The 15048-nt window shown below is 39.8% G+C and overlaps 1 protein-coding gene and 3 non-coding genes across 4 annotated transcripts; 3 read left to right on the top strand and 1 right to left on the bottom strand.

The window, feature by feature from the left end:
- Nucleotides 1-551: 551 nt before the first annotated feature.
- Nucleotides 552-623, bottom strand: trnaw-cca. The gene has a single exon. It is a non-coding gene; the product is annotated as a tRNA-Trp (tRNA).
- A 164-nt stretch (nucleotides 624-787) lies between these two features.
- On the top strand, nucleotides 788-6951 carry rpl13a (ribosomal protein L13a). Its single transcript, XM_020518459.2, has 8 exons — nucleotides 788-884; nucleotides 1941-2013; nucleotides 2186-2251; nucleotides 2855-2956; nucleotides 4415-4500; nucleotides 4679-4738; nucleotides 6355-6477; nucleotides 6821-6951. The coding sequence occupies exons 1-8, from the start codon at nucleotides 864-866 to the stop codon at nucleotides 6905-6907; spliced, it is 618 nt and encodes a 205-aa protein (XP_020374048.1). The 5' UTR covers nucleotides 788-863; the 3' UTR covers nucleotides 6908-6951.
- On the top strand, nucleotides 2386-2461 carry LOC125486318. The gene has a single exon (XR_007265006.1). It is a non-coding gene; the product is annotated as a small nucleolar RNA Z195/SNORD33/SNORD32 family (small nucleolar RNA).
- Nucleotides 4540-4615, top strand: LOC125486319. The gene has a single exon (XR_007265007.1). It is a non-coding gene; the product is annotated as a small nucleolar RNA SNORD34 (small nucleolar RNA).
- Nucleotides 6952-15048: the final 8097 nt, after the last annotated feature.

Genomic DNA, 15048 nt, shown 5'->3' with positions numbered 1-15048 from the left:
GCCCGAAACGTCAGCCTTTCTGCTCCTATGATGCTGCTTGGCCTGCTGTGTTCATCCAGCTCTGCACCTTGTTGCCTCGGATTCTCCAGCATCTGCAGTTCCTACTTTCTCCGATGAAGCATGAAGTTTGGGCTAGCTAACACCAAGGCGCAGTGGGGAAAGACCTAGTTCTGCTGAAGTATAATGAAGGTCTGTTCAGTTATCAGGTCCTATCTTGCCTTAATATAAGTAAATACTCTCTTGCACGAATAAGAAATGCCTTTGGTTTTTGCAACAGCAGGGAATGTCAATTTCCAGTGTTTGTTTTTCTTGATAGACAAAGGAAAAGCAGCGCTGCTTTAGTACCTGTGAATTAGGTAAAGTTTCTTTTATATCCAAAATAAAGAAAAGATGCAGTATAGTACAAAAAGTTAGAAAGTTTTTAATTCGAAAACAGGAGTAAGGCAATGTGGCTCCTGGAAATTTGTTATGCTAGCAAAATGCTTCCAATTGCAAACTGCAGAGGCAAACGTCATTATTATTGCATCTCGTCTTAAAAAAAATAAAAGGTATGACCCCGACGTGATTTGAACACGCAGCCTTCTGATCTGGAGTCAGACGCGCTACCGTTGCGCCACGAGGTCCCCACAGCGAAAAGGCAAATCCTGACTACTAATCAGGCGCTACAATCCGCATCCTTTCACAATTCACTGTTTGGGGAACAATCAATCATGGCGTGGTGACGTCGAACGTAGCGGAACTGTCCGCTCGGCGTCCCTGAGGGGCAGGGCATGCTCTCGAAGACGTCACCGTGGGCTTCGCGGAGCTCCCGGTTCCCTGCTCTTTAGGCCGGGAAACCCCGCGCGTCCTTCCTTTTCGTCGCCATGGCGGACGGCTTCAACAAGGTGCTGCCGCCGCGCTCGCTATTTACCCGAGGCAGCCTCTCTAACCCTGTCCCCTCGATCCCGTGTACCCCGGGAGCGGGTTAGGAGAGGCCGCCGACTGATCTTTAGCGCGGTTTTTATGCTTGATAGTTTGTGTCCAGCGCCGGATGCGGCGTGAGTGAGGCCTGAGCGCGGGGCCTTGGTAGTAGGAGGCTCCTGGGCGGGTGATGGAAGAGATAGATTGATCCCCCTCCTTCGGAACCTCTTTCCTGGTGACCGGGATTAGGCCGGGCTACGGGTTGGTGGTAGGGGAGATGGAAGGATGTTGTTTTGATCGTGCAAATTCTCTGAGGCCCACGTCCATGGAACCCTGAGTTCCGATCCAGGCGCTGCATGTGGTTGACTGTAAGTTCATACAGGGCTTCAAGAAGCTGCTGGTTCCATCCACTAGGCTCTGCTGTGGAGGCGGCTTGTACTACCCTTACATGTTGACCTTTATTTCAAAGTATGGTGCAGTATCGAAGTAGGGAGGTTTTGCTAAAACTGCGAGGAGTGCTGTGAGCAGTTTTGGCGCACCATATCTAAAGAAAGGTATGCTGGCCTTGGAGGTGTTTAAGAGAAGATTCACAAGGCAGGTACCAAGTTAGGAGGGATTGTCTTGGGAGAAGTTGAGTATTTTTGGGACAGTACTCACTAGGATTTAGAGGAATGAATTACAACCTTCTTAAAGTGCACAAAAAGTTCTTAGAGGATTTGACAGGATAGTTGCAGAAAGTTTGTTTCTCCTTGTGGGAGAGCCTAGAACCAAAGGGCATAGTTCCAGAATAAGGAGTTGTACATTTAAGACAGTTAAGGAGGAATTTCTTCTGAGTCAAGTGAACGTAAGGAATTCTTTACTACTGAGGTCTGTTAAGCTGAGATATCCTTTAAATCAACAAGGAAGTCAGGATTATGGGCAAAACGGATCAACAGATCAGCCACAATCTCCTTGAATGTTAAAGCACATGCAGTGGGCTGATAGCCTAATTCTATGTCTTGTGGATCTGCACTAACACATTTCACTTGTACTCCTTACAGGTCCTGCTCCTTGATGGCCGAGGCCATCTCCTTGGCCGTCTGGCTGCCATTGTGGCCAAACAGATTTTACTAGGTAATGTCCATTCAGTCTGTATATTGCATGGCATTTAGGATGTTGATGATGAATGATTGCCTTTTTGAAGGTTTCAATGTGAATACTTTAATGCACTACCATATGAAGTACTATATGAACCAGTTTGCTTGTTTAATCATGCTACATACTTACTGGGTTTTTTTTTAAAAAGGCCATAAAGTGGTGGTGGTGAGGTGTGAGGGGATTAATATCTCTGGCAACTTTTACCGGAATAAACGTAAGTGTCTTTGTTGTCTTGTCCCCTTCCCTATGAATGACCTTTTTTTAACGTGTAGGACCTGGTTAGAGAGGAACTAATCTAGTCAAATGAGTACTCACTTATTAGTTTAAGTTTATTGTAGTGACAACTGAAGTGTTTGTGATGAATTACTGTGATCGAGTTTCTCAACAATGAGAATACCTCACATGCACTACCATCTGAGACACATCAGCAAAAGCTTGTTTCACTACTATTTCCATGTCCAGTGTGTTGATTTCCAGCCCCACTTAGATCAGAGGGCTGTGGAAGCTCAGTTTTCAAGTAAATTTTAAAGTAGAGATTGGTAAAACAAATCTGTCGATGATGTGAAGCGTTATGGGGATAGTATAAGTAAAAGATGTTAGTGTTTGATCAGCTATGATCATATTAAATGGTGGAATGGGCTTGACTGACTAAATAACCTACTCCTGTGACATCATTACTTTTGATGTACATTTTGTGTGTAATTATTCAAGGATATTGCATGGACAGCATTGAGCATTAGACTTTAATCTATTATGTAGTCAAATGGTGTTGACTTTTATTCTGCACAGATATTTAGTTACCTCTCTCTCTATGTAGTCAAGTATCTTGCTTTTTTGCGCAAGAGGATGAATACTAACCCATCTCGGGGCCCATATCACTTCAGAGCACCAAGCCGAATCTTCTGGAGGACTGTAAGAGGTAATATTTTGCGCTTTAAGTTGAGCTTAAATTAGTTTCATAAACTGTAGAAAATTGGCTGTGTTATATATCACATTCATACTTACGACAATAATTGCATTTTTGAGAACATTGAATAATAGGGCACGTTGCAGAACAGTTTGCATATTTAATTGTGCCCAAGTCTGCCACAGCAATATTGTCAGAATGTTTTTAACACACAGCTTTCCAAGGAGATATTTTGACAACTGACCTAATTAATAAGTTAGGTCTGTACTATCTTGTGTTTAAAACAAGGAGGTGATCTCATCAATGCATGCAGGATTCTGAAAGGGCTTTTTATCATAGATATTCAAATTGTTTATGTCATTTGGGGAATCCAACACCAGCTTTGGGGATAAAGCTTATCCTTTAGAAGTGAGAAGATAAATTATGGATGCTGCATTGTTGAATACATTTATTTATAAGGGTGGGATTGAGTATGGCAGGGTCTCAAGGATTCAAACTATGGACAGTGGGCAAGAGGGTGCTGTTGGAGTTTATGGTAGTATTGATGGGTGAAGCAGGATTGGTGAGCCATTAGGTTTACTCCCGCTACTTGCGTTCTTTATGACCAAATTTTGCTTGGAGCTAGCTATTAAGGATCATCACTTAAAGAACAACAACAGAACAGGTTCAGTGAGTAAATTTCAGAGCTTGGATCCTGACTGCATGGCTTCAGTTAGTGGAATGATTAAATCGGATGAGAGAAAGGCAGTGCAGACGTCAGACTGAAGAATGTTGCAGAAATAGTGAGGAGGACAGGAAGTAACTTGAAAATGAAAACTTTAAAATCTATGCTGCTGGACAGCCTACACAAGTAGGTCAGTGAGCACTTGGGTGAATTGCATACAGGAACATGTTGGATGAAGTTCAACTAGTGGTTGATTCGAAGTGGGTGGATGGGTTCTGGAGAGCATTCCATAATTGAGTTTAAAGACAACAGAAGCGTGGGTGAGCATTTCAGCAGCAGGGTGCAGTCTGTTACTTCCCACAGATTCCAGTTGGTTAAGTTTTTGTTGGCCCTTTCCAACACTGAGTTTAACCTGAAGCATGAATCGCTTTTATGCAGTATGGTGAAAGTAATATTTGATAGGCTGACAGTTTGCACAAGCTGGTACTAATTACAGTTTCAACTCTTCTTTTCACTCTTTAAGAAACTCTTTAAAACCTAGCTGTTTGACCAAGCTTTTGGTCAACTGAATCTAAAGTCATTTTAAACCCAGTTGTTTGTTTCTAAATGTGGCTCTGATTTTTGACAGGATATCTAATATTCAAATGTAAATGCAGCACTGTTTGAATCAATTGTGCATCGACATTCTTCCAATCTGTGTACTTTTAAGCACAGTTCATATCAGATGAGGATCCTAGTTAAACAGTTGACTATTTCATCAAACATTGTATACAGAAACATTTTAATTGTGCTGTGGTTGCTTCAAGGTATGTTGCCACACAAGACAAAGCGAGGTCAGGCTGCCTTGGACAGACTGAAGGTCTTCGATGGGATCCCTCCTCCATATGACAGGGTGCGCAACCTTTCAATTTTCCATTAGTTCATGTTCCTGTTCTGTCGCTGATGAATTGTTATTACCTACATTGTTTGATATTTTAAATGAGAACAAACTTCATACTGAGATAGAATACATTCACTTTTTTGATCACTTTGTTGTTTTGGCCTCTTTAATGTGAAATTTACATTTGCAGAGGAAACGCATGGTTGTACCAGCAGCCTTGAAGATTGTACGTTTGAAGCCAACACGTAAGGTAATACTGAACATTGCAACTGGTGTGACAAACAATTTTTGAGCAAGGCCACACAGCTTTTAAAATCTTTAGAATGGTTACAACACAAGAGTCCATTTAGCCTGACAAGTCCATGATGGCTCTTAAAGTAATTTAGATGGTCCCACTCGCCTGTCAGGTCGCTTCCCAAACTGCTCTTTAAGAGCAGTCCAAGCCCCCCTATTCAATCCACGTAACTAATGCTTCTGTCCTTAGTGTCATGCTAATAAAACTTGTCAGTATCCTTTTTGAACTTTCCTGAGTAGTACAGAATGGGATATAATACTCTGGTATTTTGGCTAGGTTTTTAAGTTCCTTGCTTTAGTATTCTATCTCAATTTGTAATGATCAGGGTCCTAATTGCCTCTTGGCCCCTTGCACAATCTGTCTGTAAAGACATATTTATATAGCACTCTTGGTGCAATCAAGTGTTTCGAGTTTCTCCACAAAAGTGGTAAAACACATTTAAATATCTAGTCATAAGGGAAAATTAGGACAGATAGTTAAAAGCTTGCTTGAAGAAAGAAACTTTGAGGTCTTGGAGGTGGAGATCATAAGGAGGAAATTAGAGTTGTAGGAGCTTGGTAGCTCATCCTCCCTCCTTTTGGTGGAGCAATTGAGGACAGGAATTAGACAGTGAAAGTAGGGCCATCTTGATAGCTGCTAATGCAGTATAACTCGTACATGATACTTCTGAACCAAGTGTATTTTTAGAGTTTGACATTAGATCCTATGAGCTGAAGCTGGTCTTATGGGAACATTTGGAGAAATTGGAACAATCATATGAAGCCTGGCTTACATTGTAATAACTTACACCACCGAAACCTGCTTTGTAAGTGCGGTGTAAATAATTTGTTTGAGACCCACCAGTTCGTCTAAGGAATTCTTAAACTGGCAATTGCTTTTTGAGAACAAATTTTAATTGGTGTTAACTGTAAGATCATCCTTCTGAATGTCACTGGTCCCTTTATTTCTTTGACGCGATGAATTTGTTTGTAGTTGTCTTATTGGCAGAATGAAATGCTTTGAAAGAAAGTAGCATAATTGGTGTATTTGAGTTTGTATGTAGATCTGCAGAAAATGTATGGTCCCTGGCTCTTATTCTATTAATTTAAGTCCGTACAGTCAAGTCAGACCATAGTATTGCATGATGTAATGTCATCTTCCATCCTGTAACTAAAAATACTGCGACTCTAGCACCAATACAAAGGATGCGGGTGATCAAACTGGGGCTTTCCAGGCCTTTGGGCAGGCTAATTTGTTGGATAGTAGAGAGTGTTGAAGTCACAGCAGAGCAGAGATGGAGCGTGATAAAGCAATGGCTGGTGAAACAAAGGAAAATTATTAGGAGCAAGAGGATAACCAGTGACAGAGTAGGGCCCATCAGTGACCAAACTGAGTGTGGGGCCAGAGAACAAAGGGTTAGTTTTAACAAAGTGTGGAGCTGGAGGAACACAGCAGGCCAAGCAGCGGAGGAACAGGAAAGCTAACGTTTTGGGTCGGGACCCTTCTGTGCTGTTGAACTGTTACGACTCAGTGGCTGTGCCCTCCAAATGTTGAGTAATGTTCTTGACTCTGAAAAAATTGGTTCCATGCAGTTTGCTCTCCTTGGTCGCCTTGCGCATGAAGTTGGCTGGAAATACCAAGCAGTTACAGCCACTCTTGAAGAGAAACGTAAAGAAAAAGCCAAGCTTCACTATGAGAAAAAGAAGAACATTTTGGTAAGTAAGGCCTGCATTGATTATGATGTTCAGCTGGCTGAAATTTTAAAAGGGTTAGGATACCAAGCTCTTGCTGTCTTGAAAGAATGTTCCTACCTTTTGCAGCTGCCTTCCCATAGGCATGATACTGTAACTGCTAATTTCCACAATTTGTCTTCCACTCAACCAGCTGGCTGTGATCTTCATTGCTGTTTTGAACTGAAATTAGAAATTCTTTGCTGACTTTGATAATGGAATGGTGCTCAATAATTGCCTGTCTGTACTTGGATTAAAGTATTTGTTAAAATTTATGTATAAAGTACAAAATTCTGTTTTATCAATGTATTATACATTCTGTTCACAGAAACTGAAGAAAATAGCTGAGAAGAACGTTGAAAACAAAATAGCCAAGTACACTGCAGTACTGAAACAATATGGTGTTCTTGTTTAATATATTCACTCAGACATTGACAATAAAAGCTGTATAAAATAAAACTTGTTTACAAGTGCCTTTGTTTTCAGAATACTCTTAGAGTAAAGTTTGTTTTATTGCATTGTATTTATATGGATGGAAAATTCTTTCAGAATTACCAGTATTTTTTGATCTTGAGTTGCCATCTAAATGCTTAAAAAAAACTGGATCTATTCTCATAGTGAAGTTAATGTTCCATTCACCATTATTTTGCATGGACTGAGAAGTAGTGTTTGAGCTCAAGATCAAATTTTTTTTTCAATGTCTTTGGTGCATCATTGGATGTTTTTAAACTTTAGATGCAATTCCAATGAGATGCACACAATCTCACAGCATGAAAATTCAATTTTAAAAGTACATCCTGCACTCAGTGTAAATGTTAACAGGCTTGTCACCATATATCCTGAGCTTTGTAGTTCCACAAGAGCAATGATATCTACAATTGTTGCATGGTAGATTGGCTAGCAAAGTTTAGATTGCATAGAATCCAGGAGAAGCTAGCCAATTGGATACAAAATTGGCTTGAAGGTAGGAGACAGGTTAGTGATGAAGGTTTGTTTTTTTGGGACTGGAAGCCTGTAACCAGTGGTCTGCCACAAAGATTGGTGCTGGGTCTGCTGCTTTTCATCATTTTAGATAAATGATTTGGATATGAATATATGTTTTATTATAGGTTTGCAGATGACACGAACATTGGTGTTGCATTGGATGGTAAGGGTTATCTTGGTATAACTGGACCTTGATTAGATGGGCTGAGGAGTGGCAAATGGAGTTTAATATAGAAAAATGAGGTGTTGCTGAACAAAGAGACCTAGGGGTGCAGATGCATAGGTTCTGGAAAGTCAAGTTGCAGGTAGACAGGGTGGTGAAGAAGGCGTTTAGCACGCTTGCCTTCATTGGTCAGTGCATTGAGTACAATTGTGGCTGTACAGGACATTGGTAAGGCCATTTTTGGAATACTGCGTTCAATTCTGGTCTTCCTGCTATAGGAAAGATGTTTAACTTGAAAGGGTGCAGAAAAGATTTACAAGGACGTTGATGTGATTGGAGGGTTTGGGTTATAGGGAGAGGGTGAATAGGCTGAGCTTTTTTCCCTGGAGCGTTGGATGCTGAGGGGTGACCTCCATGAAGGTTTATGAAATAATGAGGGCCATGGTTTGGATGAATAGCCATGATCTTTTTCCCAAGGTAAGTGAGCCTAAAACTAGAGGACATAGGTTTAAGGTGAGAGGGGAAAGAATTTAAAAAGACCTGTGGGGCAACTTTTTCACACAAGAGGGTGGTGTGTGTATGGAACAAGCTGCCAGAGGATGTGATGGAGGCTGGTATAATTACAACATTTTAAAAGGCATCTGGTTGGGTACCTGAATAGGAAGTGTTCAGAACGATATGGGACAAATGCTGGAAAATGGGACTAGATCAGTTTAGGATATCTGGTCAGCATAGACCAGTTGGAATGAAGGGTTTGTTTCCATGCTGTATAACGCTGACTTGGTGTAGTTTATGAATAGGAATTTTGAGGGGTCAACAAAGCAATTTTCTTTCCTTGGCCATCAAGTTGTGGAGTGGAATTCAGACCGACAGCAGGAATACCGTGCTGTCACAGAACTTTCAGGATTCTGCATCTTGTAACTCTGCTGGATGGTTGATGCAGTCCAGTCACCCCTGTACCTCAGCTCCTTAACTTCCCAACGCACCTTAACTACAGGTCCTTGTTACTCTTACGAACAGTACAAGTAGTTACGTGAACCTTAGGTGCCTGTTACTAAAATTAACTGTTCAAATGAACCCATTTTAGAAAACCTTCACATTACAAGTCATGTAACACAACTTGTAAACAGCACTAACAACCTTCTACTACCATAATAGAAACAATGTGACTTTATGCAATCACTAAATCTGGATCTGAATGTATTATGTTACATGCAACAAAGCAGATGCTGCTGTTGCCTTCATGATCTCATCGTCTATACCTTTCCTAATGAATTGGAAATTGAACCCGAGGGAATTCCTTAACTTGCACTCAGTTGGTTTTGTCTCTTGTTTGAAAAGATATAAATTGATAGAAAATTTAATGTGATTTTTAAAAATCCGATGTCATTGTTTTAAAACTACACAAATGACAAACCATGCTGATGGTGCTCTTATTGGTAGAATGTCATGCGTGTTTTGTAATTGTATTTGCTGCCTCAAAAGTGAATGTATTTTATAGAAGACAGCAATAATTTTGTTTTTACATTTGAAGGGTGTAGTGCAGGTAAGTTGATGTTGATCTTCATTACTCGGACTTGGCTGGAATCCTGTGTTGAAAGCATGTGATTACATCTGTTTAACACTTGTAAAGTCACTCACAAGATGAATTTGTCAGTCTCTCATTGATTGCTGCTGTGCACAATTCTAGATATGAATTGTCAATCAGAAAGACCAGAGGGATGCTTGCTCGTAGGAAACATTGTCATAATGGTTCATTGAGCAGCACTGGTGTGCTGATTATGCTAGATCAAAATGCATCTTAACTGGGAATGTTTGGAGTCTATTTTTTAAAACATAATTGCTGTCTTTCACTTGATTAGGATAACATTGTCTTTCACCACTTGTGGGTGTCCCATCTGACACAATTCACGCTTTTAGCTTAATGGGGAGCTGATGGCCTAGTGGTATTATCGCTGGACTGTTATTCCAGAGACCCAGGTAATGCTCTGGGGACCCGGGGTTCGAATACTGCCACAGCAGATGGTGGAATTTGAATTCAATAAAAAATATCTGGAATTAAGAGTCTAATAATGACCGTGAAGACGCTGCTGATTTTCAGGGTTGCTGATTGTTTCTTTTAAACCCATCTGGTTTGGTAATGTCCTTTCGGGAAGTAAACAGCCATCCTTACCTGGTCTGGCCTACGTATGACTCCGGACCCACGGCAATGTGGTTGACTCTCAACTGCCCTCTGGGCAATTAGGGATGGGCAATAAATGCTGCCTGGTCAGCGATGCCCTCATCCCATCAATGAATTAAAACAAAAAGTTTTGTAACCAAGTTAGAAAGTTAAGGATCACTCTTATGCAGATTTTTATTTTTAACTTTTTTCCCCCCTCTCATCTTCTGTCAGAGCCCCAGTTTAAAAGGGTTCTATATTTTCAGCAGCTTTCCCCATTTGCCACATCAAGTTGAGCAAAGTCATACATTCACCCACGGAGGGTATCATCTAAGCTAACTACAAAGCCATTGAAATTGGAGATGCTGTTGGATATATTAAGATCATTAGCCGTCACTGTTCTTTTAGCAGAAGAATATACATATTATGTAAAGAGGAATGGTAACTATACACGTACAGAAAGATCTTTAAACAGCAAAAAGGAAGATTCAACCCTTTTTCCTAGCAATATCCTATGGAGACACTGAACCTGAGGTGAAGTATCTCCTATCTTTTAAGATTTGTTACTAAACTGGCAAGGTCAAATACATTTCATTTTGGCAATTTGCTGCACAGTCACCAGATCTGATTCTCACACAAACAGACTCCTTCACTGACTTTGAGATTAATCAAATCTAGCCTCAATTCATGGTACCATAAAACTATCATCAATTATTGTAAATCCCATTTGTCTTGCTAGGGTCCTTGAGAAAGGAAATTTGTTACTGTTACCCATTCTGGCTTGTGACTCCAGACCACAACAACATATTTGATTCAGTGGCCTAGCAAGCCACTCAGTTCAAGGGCAATTAAGGGTGGCTAGTAAATGTTAATTTTGCTTGTAATGCCTACTTCCCATCAAAGAGCATTTGTAAAAAAATTACACCAAGTTCTAGATTATTTCTAGCTAAGTGGCTTCTCAGAATTGATGTTGTCAAACCCTCTCAAGAACTTCATAAATTTAACTGGGATAATCTCTATTCTATATTCTAGAGATTTTGGGTCCTTCAGTTTGATTTCTTATTAAGATAGTTCTGTCATCCCAGAATCCAGCAAACTTAAATGGATGCGGCCATAATTTGTCTTACGAAGTTGATGATAATAAAGTAATAGAGATCACCTTGAAATAAGCCAGGAATGGAAACTTAACATTCATGGCCATAGTGCATTCATGAAGGATAGAAAGGTAATAAAAAGAGGTTGGAGGGGTGGGGAGTATGGCAGCATTGATTAAAGATATTGTTTCATCCCTGAAAAGGAATTTTAGTCCAGAAGGTCAGCAGTAGAATCTCAATTGAAGAGTAAGATGCTACATAGTACTCCAATGTAAGGAGTAAATTGATGCACTGCAAGAGATGACATCAAAGTGAGACATAGAGTGTGTAGTTGGGAATTTGTTGCAGAGGAGGAAAGAAGTGCTCCTTTTTCTATCCCCATGGGGTACCTCCAGGTGCTCTGGTTTCCTCCCACAGTCCAAAGATATGCAAGTTAGGTGGATCAGCCTTGCTAAATTGCCCACAGTGTCCAGGGATATGCAGGCTAGGTGGATTAGCCATGGGAAATGCAGGGTTATAGGGACAGGTTTTAGGAAGTTGGGTCTGGGTGGGATGCTGTTCGGAGGGTCGGTGTGGACTTGATGGGCTGGTTCCACACTGTAGGAATTCTATGACTTTTGGAATGACAGGAAACTAGTAAGGTTACCTGTGTGAATTAAAGATGACACTAGAACAGTAATGAATGATTACCTTAGTTCGCAAGGGCAAGATGTGCAACTACTTTGGGTGTAGGTAAGAAATAGGAAAGGAGTAATTTATAGGCAGTGTGGGACAGTGTATACAAGGGGGCGTGCAAGAAACTTATTGCAATAATCAACACATGACTTTAATCTACATGTAGATTGGGTGACACAAATTGGAAAAGGTAGTCTGGAAAATTAGGTAATAGAGTGTATTTGGGATAATTTTTAGAGTGGCATATTCTAGTGTTAGCCAGAGAGGAGACTATTCTAGTCCTCAATGTGCAATGAAACAGGATAAATCAATAACCTTGCAATAAAGAAACCTCTAGTGAAAGTAATTAATAATTTCAGGGGCAGTTTGGAAGTGAGATGTGTGGGTTTACAATTAGTGTTTTAGATGTAAATAAAAATAAATCAAAAGGTAAAAAAGCAAAGTTAGTTCAAGTCATCTGAGAAACTATGCTAAAAGAGAAGGTAGTTAAGATTAAGTAATAAACATTACAGAAATATTTAATAGCTTTCTGCAAAGGTTCATCCTTTTACGAAGGCTCTTTTGAGAAGGATGCATCACCCGTGGTTAAATAAGGATGTTATGGATAGTTTCAAATTGAAAGAAACATTATAAAATTTTGCAAAGATTAGTGGCAGTTTAGAAATTGTACAGATTTTAAGAACCAGCAAAGTCTTACTGAAACGTAGAGGATATAGGGCATAAGGGAAGGCTAGATAATAATATAAACACATAGTAAGAGTTTCTACAAACATTTAAAAAGGAAAAGAGTAACTAGAGCCAGTATTTGTCTTCTAATCTGGGAATTAATAATGAGAAACAAGGTAATTGTGAAAGTGTTGCATGTATATTTTGTGTCTGTCTTCATGTAGAAGATACAAAAACTTTTCAAAGACACTTAAAAATCAAGAGGTACATGAGAGGGAGGGACATAAAGTAATCATCATAATAAGAGATAAGGTGCTGGGAAAACAATTGTGCCTGAATACTGACTAGTTCCTGGGATATGATGGCCTGTATATTTGGCTCTTAAAAGAGATGGTCGCTGAGATAATTGATGCATTGGTTTAATCTTCCAAAATTCTTTAGATTCTGGAAGGGTCAAAAAATTACAAATGTAACGTGGAAGAAAGAGAACAGAAAGAAGGAAATGATGGGCTAGTTAGCTTAACATCTGTCAACAGGAAAACGCAAGGATGCATTATTAAGGAGATTATTGCAAGGTATTATCATGGATGAAGTATTGGTTGACTAACATGAAATAGAAAGGAAATGGGTCATTTTAATTTGGCAAACTAACTAGTGAAGTGCCACGTGAAACAGTGGAGGGGCCTTGACTATTTCCGATCTATATCAATGACTCGGAAGAATAGACTGAATGTATGGTTGCTAAATTTGCTAATCACAAAAAAAAAAGTAAGGATGTAAATTGTAAAGTAGACGTAGAGTACACAAAGGGATGTAGAAAGGTTAAATAAGTGGGCAAAAATTGGACAGTTTTTTTTATTCTTTCATAGGATAATGGGTATCACTAGCAAGGTCAACATATGCTGTCCTTGCCCAGGGCAGTTAAGATTCAACCACATTTCTATGGACCTGGAGTCACATGTATCTCAGACCAGGTGAGGATAGCCGATTGCCTCCTTTACAGGACATAGAAACATAGAAGATAGGAGCAGGAGGAGGCCATTCGGCCCTTTGAGCCTGCTCCACCATTCATCATGATCACGGCTGATTGTCCAACTCAATAGCCTAATCCTGCTTCCTCCCCATAACCGTTGATTCCATTCGCCCCAAGTGCTGTATCTAGCTGTGAGTTTGTGACGCCAGTCATCATAATTTTATGATCACTGTCACTCTGGCTTTTTGCAATCAGCAGCCAAGGTACGATTACCACTATGCCAACATCTCCCTCTGAACTATAATGTAGGAAAATGTGAACCTGTCCACTTTGGCAAAGAAAGGCCGTATTTAAATGATGAGAACAGAATTTTGTGGTACAGAAGGATCTGAGTGTCCTACCACATGATTCCTAATGTTACTATGCAAGTACAGTAAGTTATTAGGAAAGCAATGGAATGTTATTTGTTGTAAGGGCAGCGGTATGTAAAAGTAGGAAGGTTTTACTGCAGCTGTATAGGGCTTTGTTCAGACCACATCTGGAGTGTATTGTGTACAATTTTGGTCTCCTTTGTAAAAGATCATAATTGCATCAGAAGCATTATTTAGAAATTTAGAAGAATGAGCGATAATCTTACTAAAACATAGAAGATCCTGAGGGAAATTGATAGGGCCAATATTATGAAGATTTTTTCTTTTGTGGAAGAGAATAATGTAGGGAACATGGTTTAAAAATAAGAGGTCCCCTTTTTAAGACAGAGGTGAAGAGATTTCTTTTCTCTCAGATGGTCATTGGTCAGTGGAATACATTTTCTCAGAAAACAGTGAAGATTTGATCATTAAATGCAAATTGTTTGCTGATTAGTGGCAGCTCTAATTGGGAGAAGATAACTTCCTGTTGCATTGTGCGTGGCAAAGCCTCAGCCAATTAGAGCTGACTTGCTGACCAATCAGCATCCTTTTTTCATTAAGTAAATTGCTACTTGCTTTGAAATTTGGCATTCTTGCACCTATCCTGACGGTGCACAATGAAAAGCTTTACAACATGTCTTTTTTTACACCGCAATACTCAAGAATACTAATTAATGGGAAGGAGATGGAGGAGAAATGTGTGAACAAATTTAAATCGTAAAAACAATGGAAGGACCTTTATTAACCAGATACAGGCAGTAAGAAATGTGTGAAGGGAATAGAGTTTTTTTAACGTGCTTAAAAGTACTTTCTTAATCAGTATGTTGAGCTCAACATGGACGAAACTAGTTCTACAAATGAAATGTGGCAACTGGAATAAGTTTAAATGTAAGTGCATCTAATGAACAATAACTGGTTCACTGTAGCACCATTAGGTTGATAGTAAACATAGAAAGGGACAAAAGAGGTGAAGGCACTCAGCTGGAACAAAGCTAATTTACATGTTTTAAAGGAATCTAGCCTAGGTATTTTGGAAACAAATATCAGCAGGTTAAATAGTTAATGAGCAACGGGAGGCCTTTAGGAAGGAGTTGTTCTGTTTCCATGAGAGGCAAGGCAAGGTATCCAAAATGAAATTGAGCTCCCTTGATGACTGAGGCAATTGAGATTAAAATGAAGCCGAGAAAGGAGGCCTGATTATACAGCAATAAATCAGACCGAATACAAGAAAGAAAAAGATATGCTTTTACATTTGTAAACAAATCAAGGTGTTGAAGAGGAAATGGGAATATGGCATTGAGTTAGAGGTTCAGCCATGATCGTAGTGAATGGTGGAGCAGCCTCAAAGAGCTGAATAGCCTACTCCTGCTCGTAGTTTTTATGTTTAATAAGCGTGAAGGAGGAGTGAAGCACGAACAAAAGTGCAAAAA

This window comes from Rhincodon typus, chromosome 27 (genome assembly GCF_021869965.1).
Source record: "Rhincodon typus isolate 14 chromosome 27, sRhiTyp1.1, whole genome shotgun sequence".
Classification (NCBI taxonomy): Eukaryota; Metazoa; Chordata; class Chondrichthyes; order Orectolobiformes; family Rhincodontidae; genus Rhincodon; species Rhincodon typus.
Note: the sequence above shows the minus strand (reverse complement) of the source record. Positions and strands in the feature narration are given on the sequence as shown.

What these genes read in the sequence shown, in the direction of transcription:
- rpl13a (XM_020518459.2), top strand. Translation starts at nt 864, where the DNA reads ATGGCGGACGGCTTCAACAAG. An exon ending in CAACTTTTACCGGAATAAAC is followed by an intron (nt 2,252 to 2,854) that starts GTAAGTGTCTTT and finishes CTCTCTATGTAG; the next exon opens with TCAAGTATCTTGCTTTTTTG. An exon ending in CTTCTGGAGGACTGTAAGAG is followed by an intron (nt 2,957 to 4,414) that starts GTAATATTTTGC and finishes GGTTGCTTCAAG; the next exon opens with GTATGTTGCCACACAAGACA.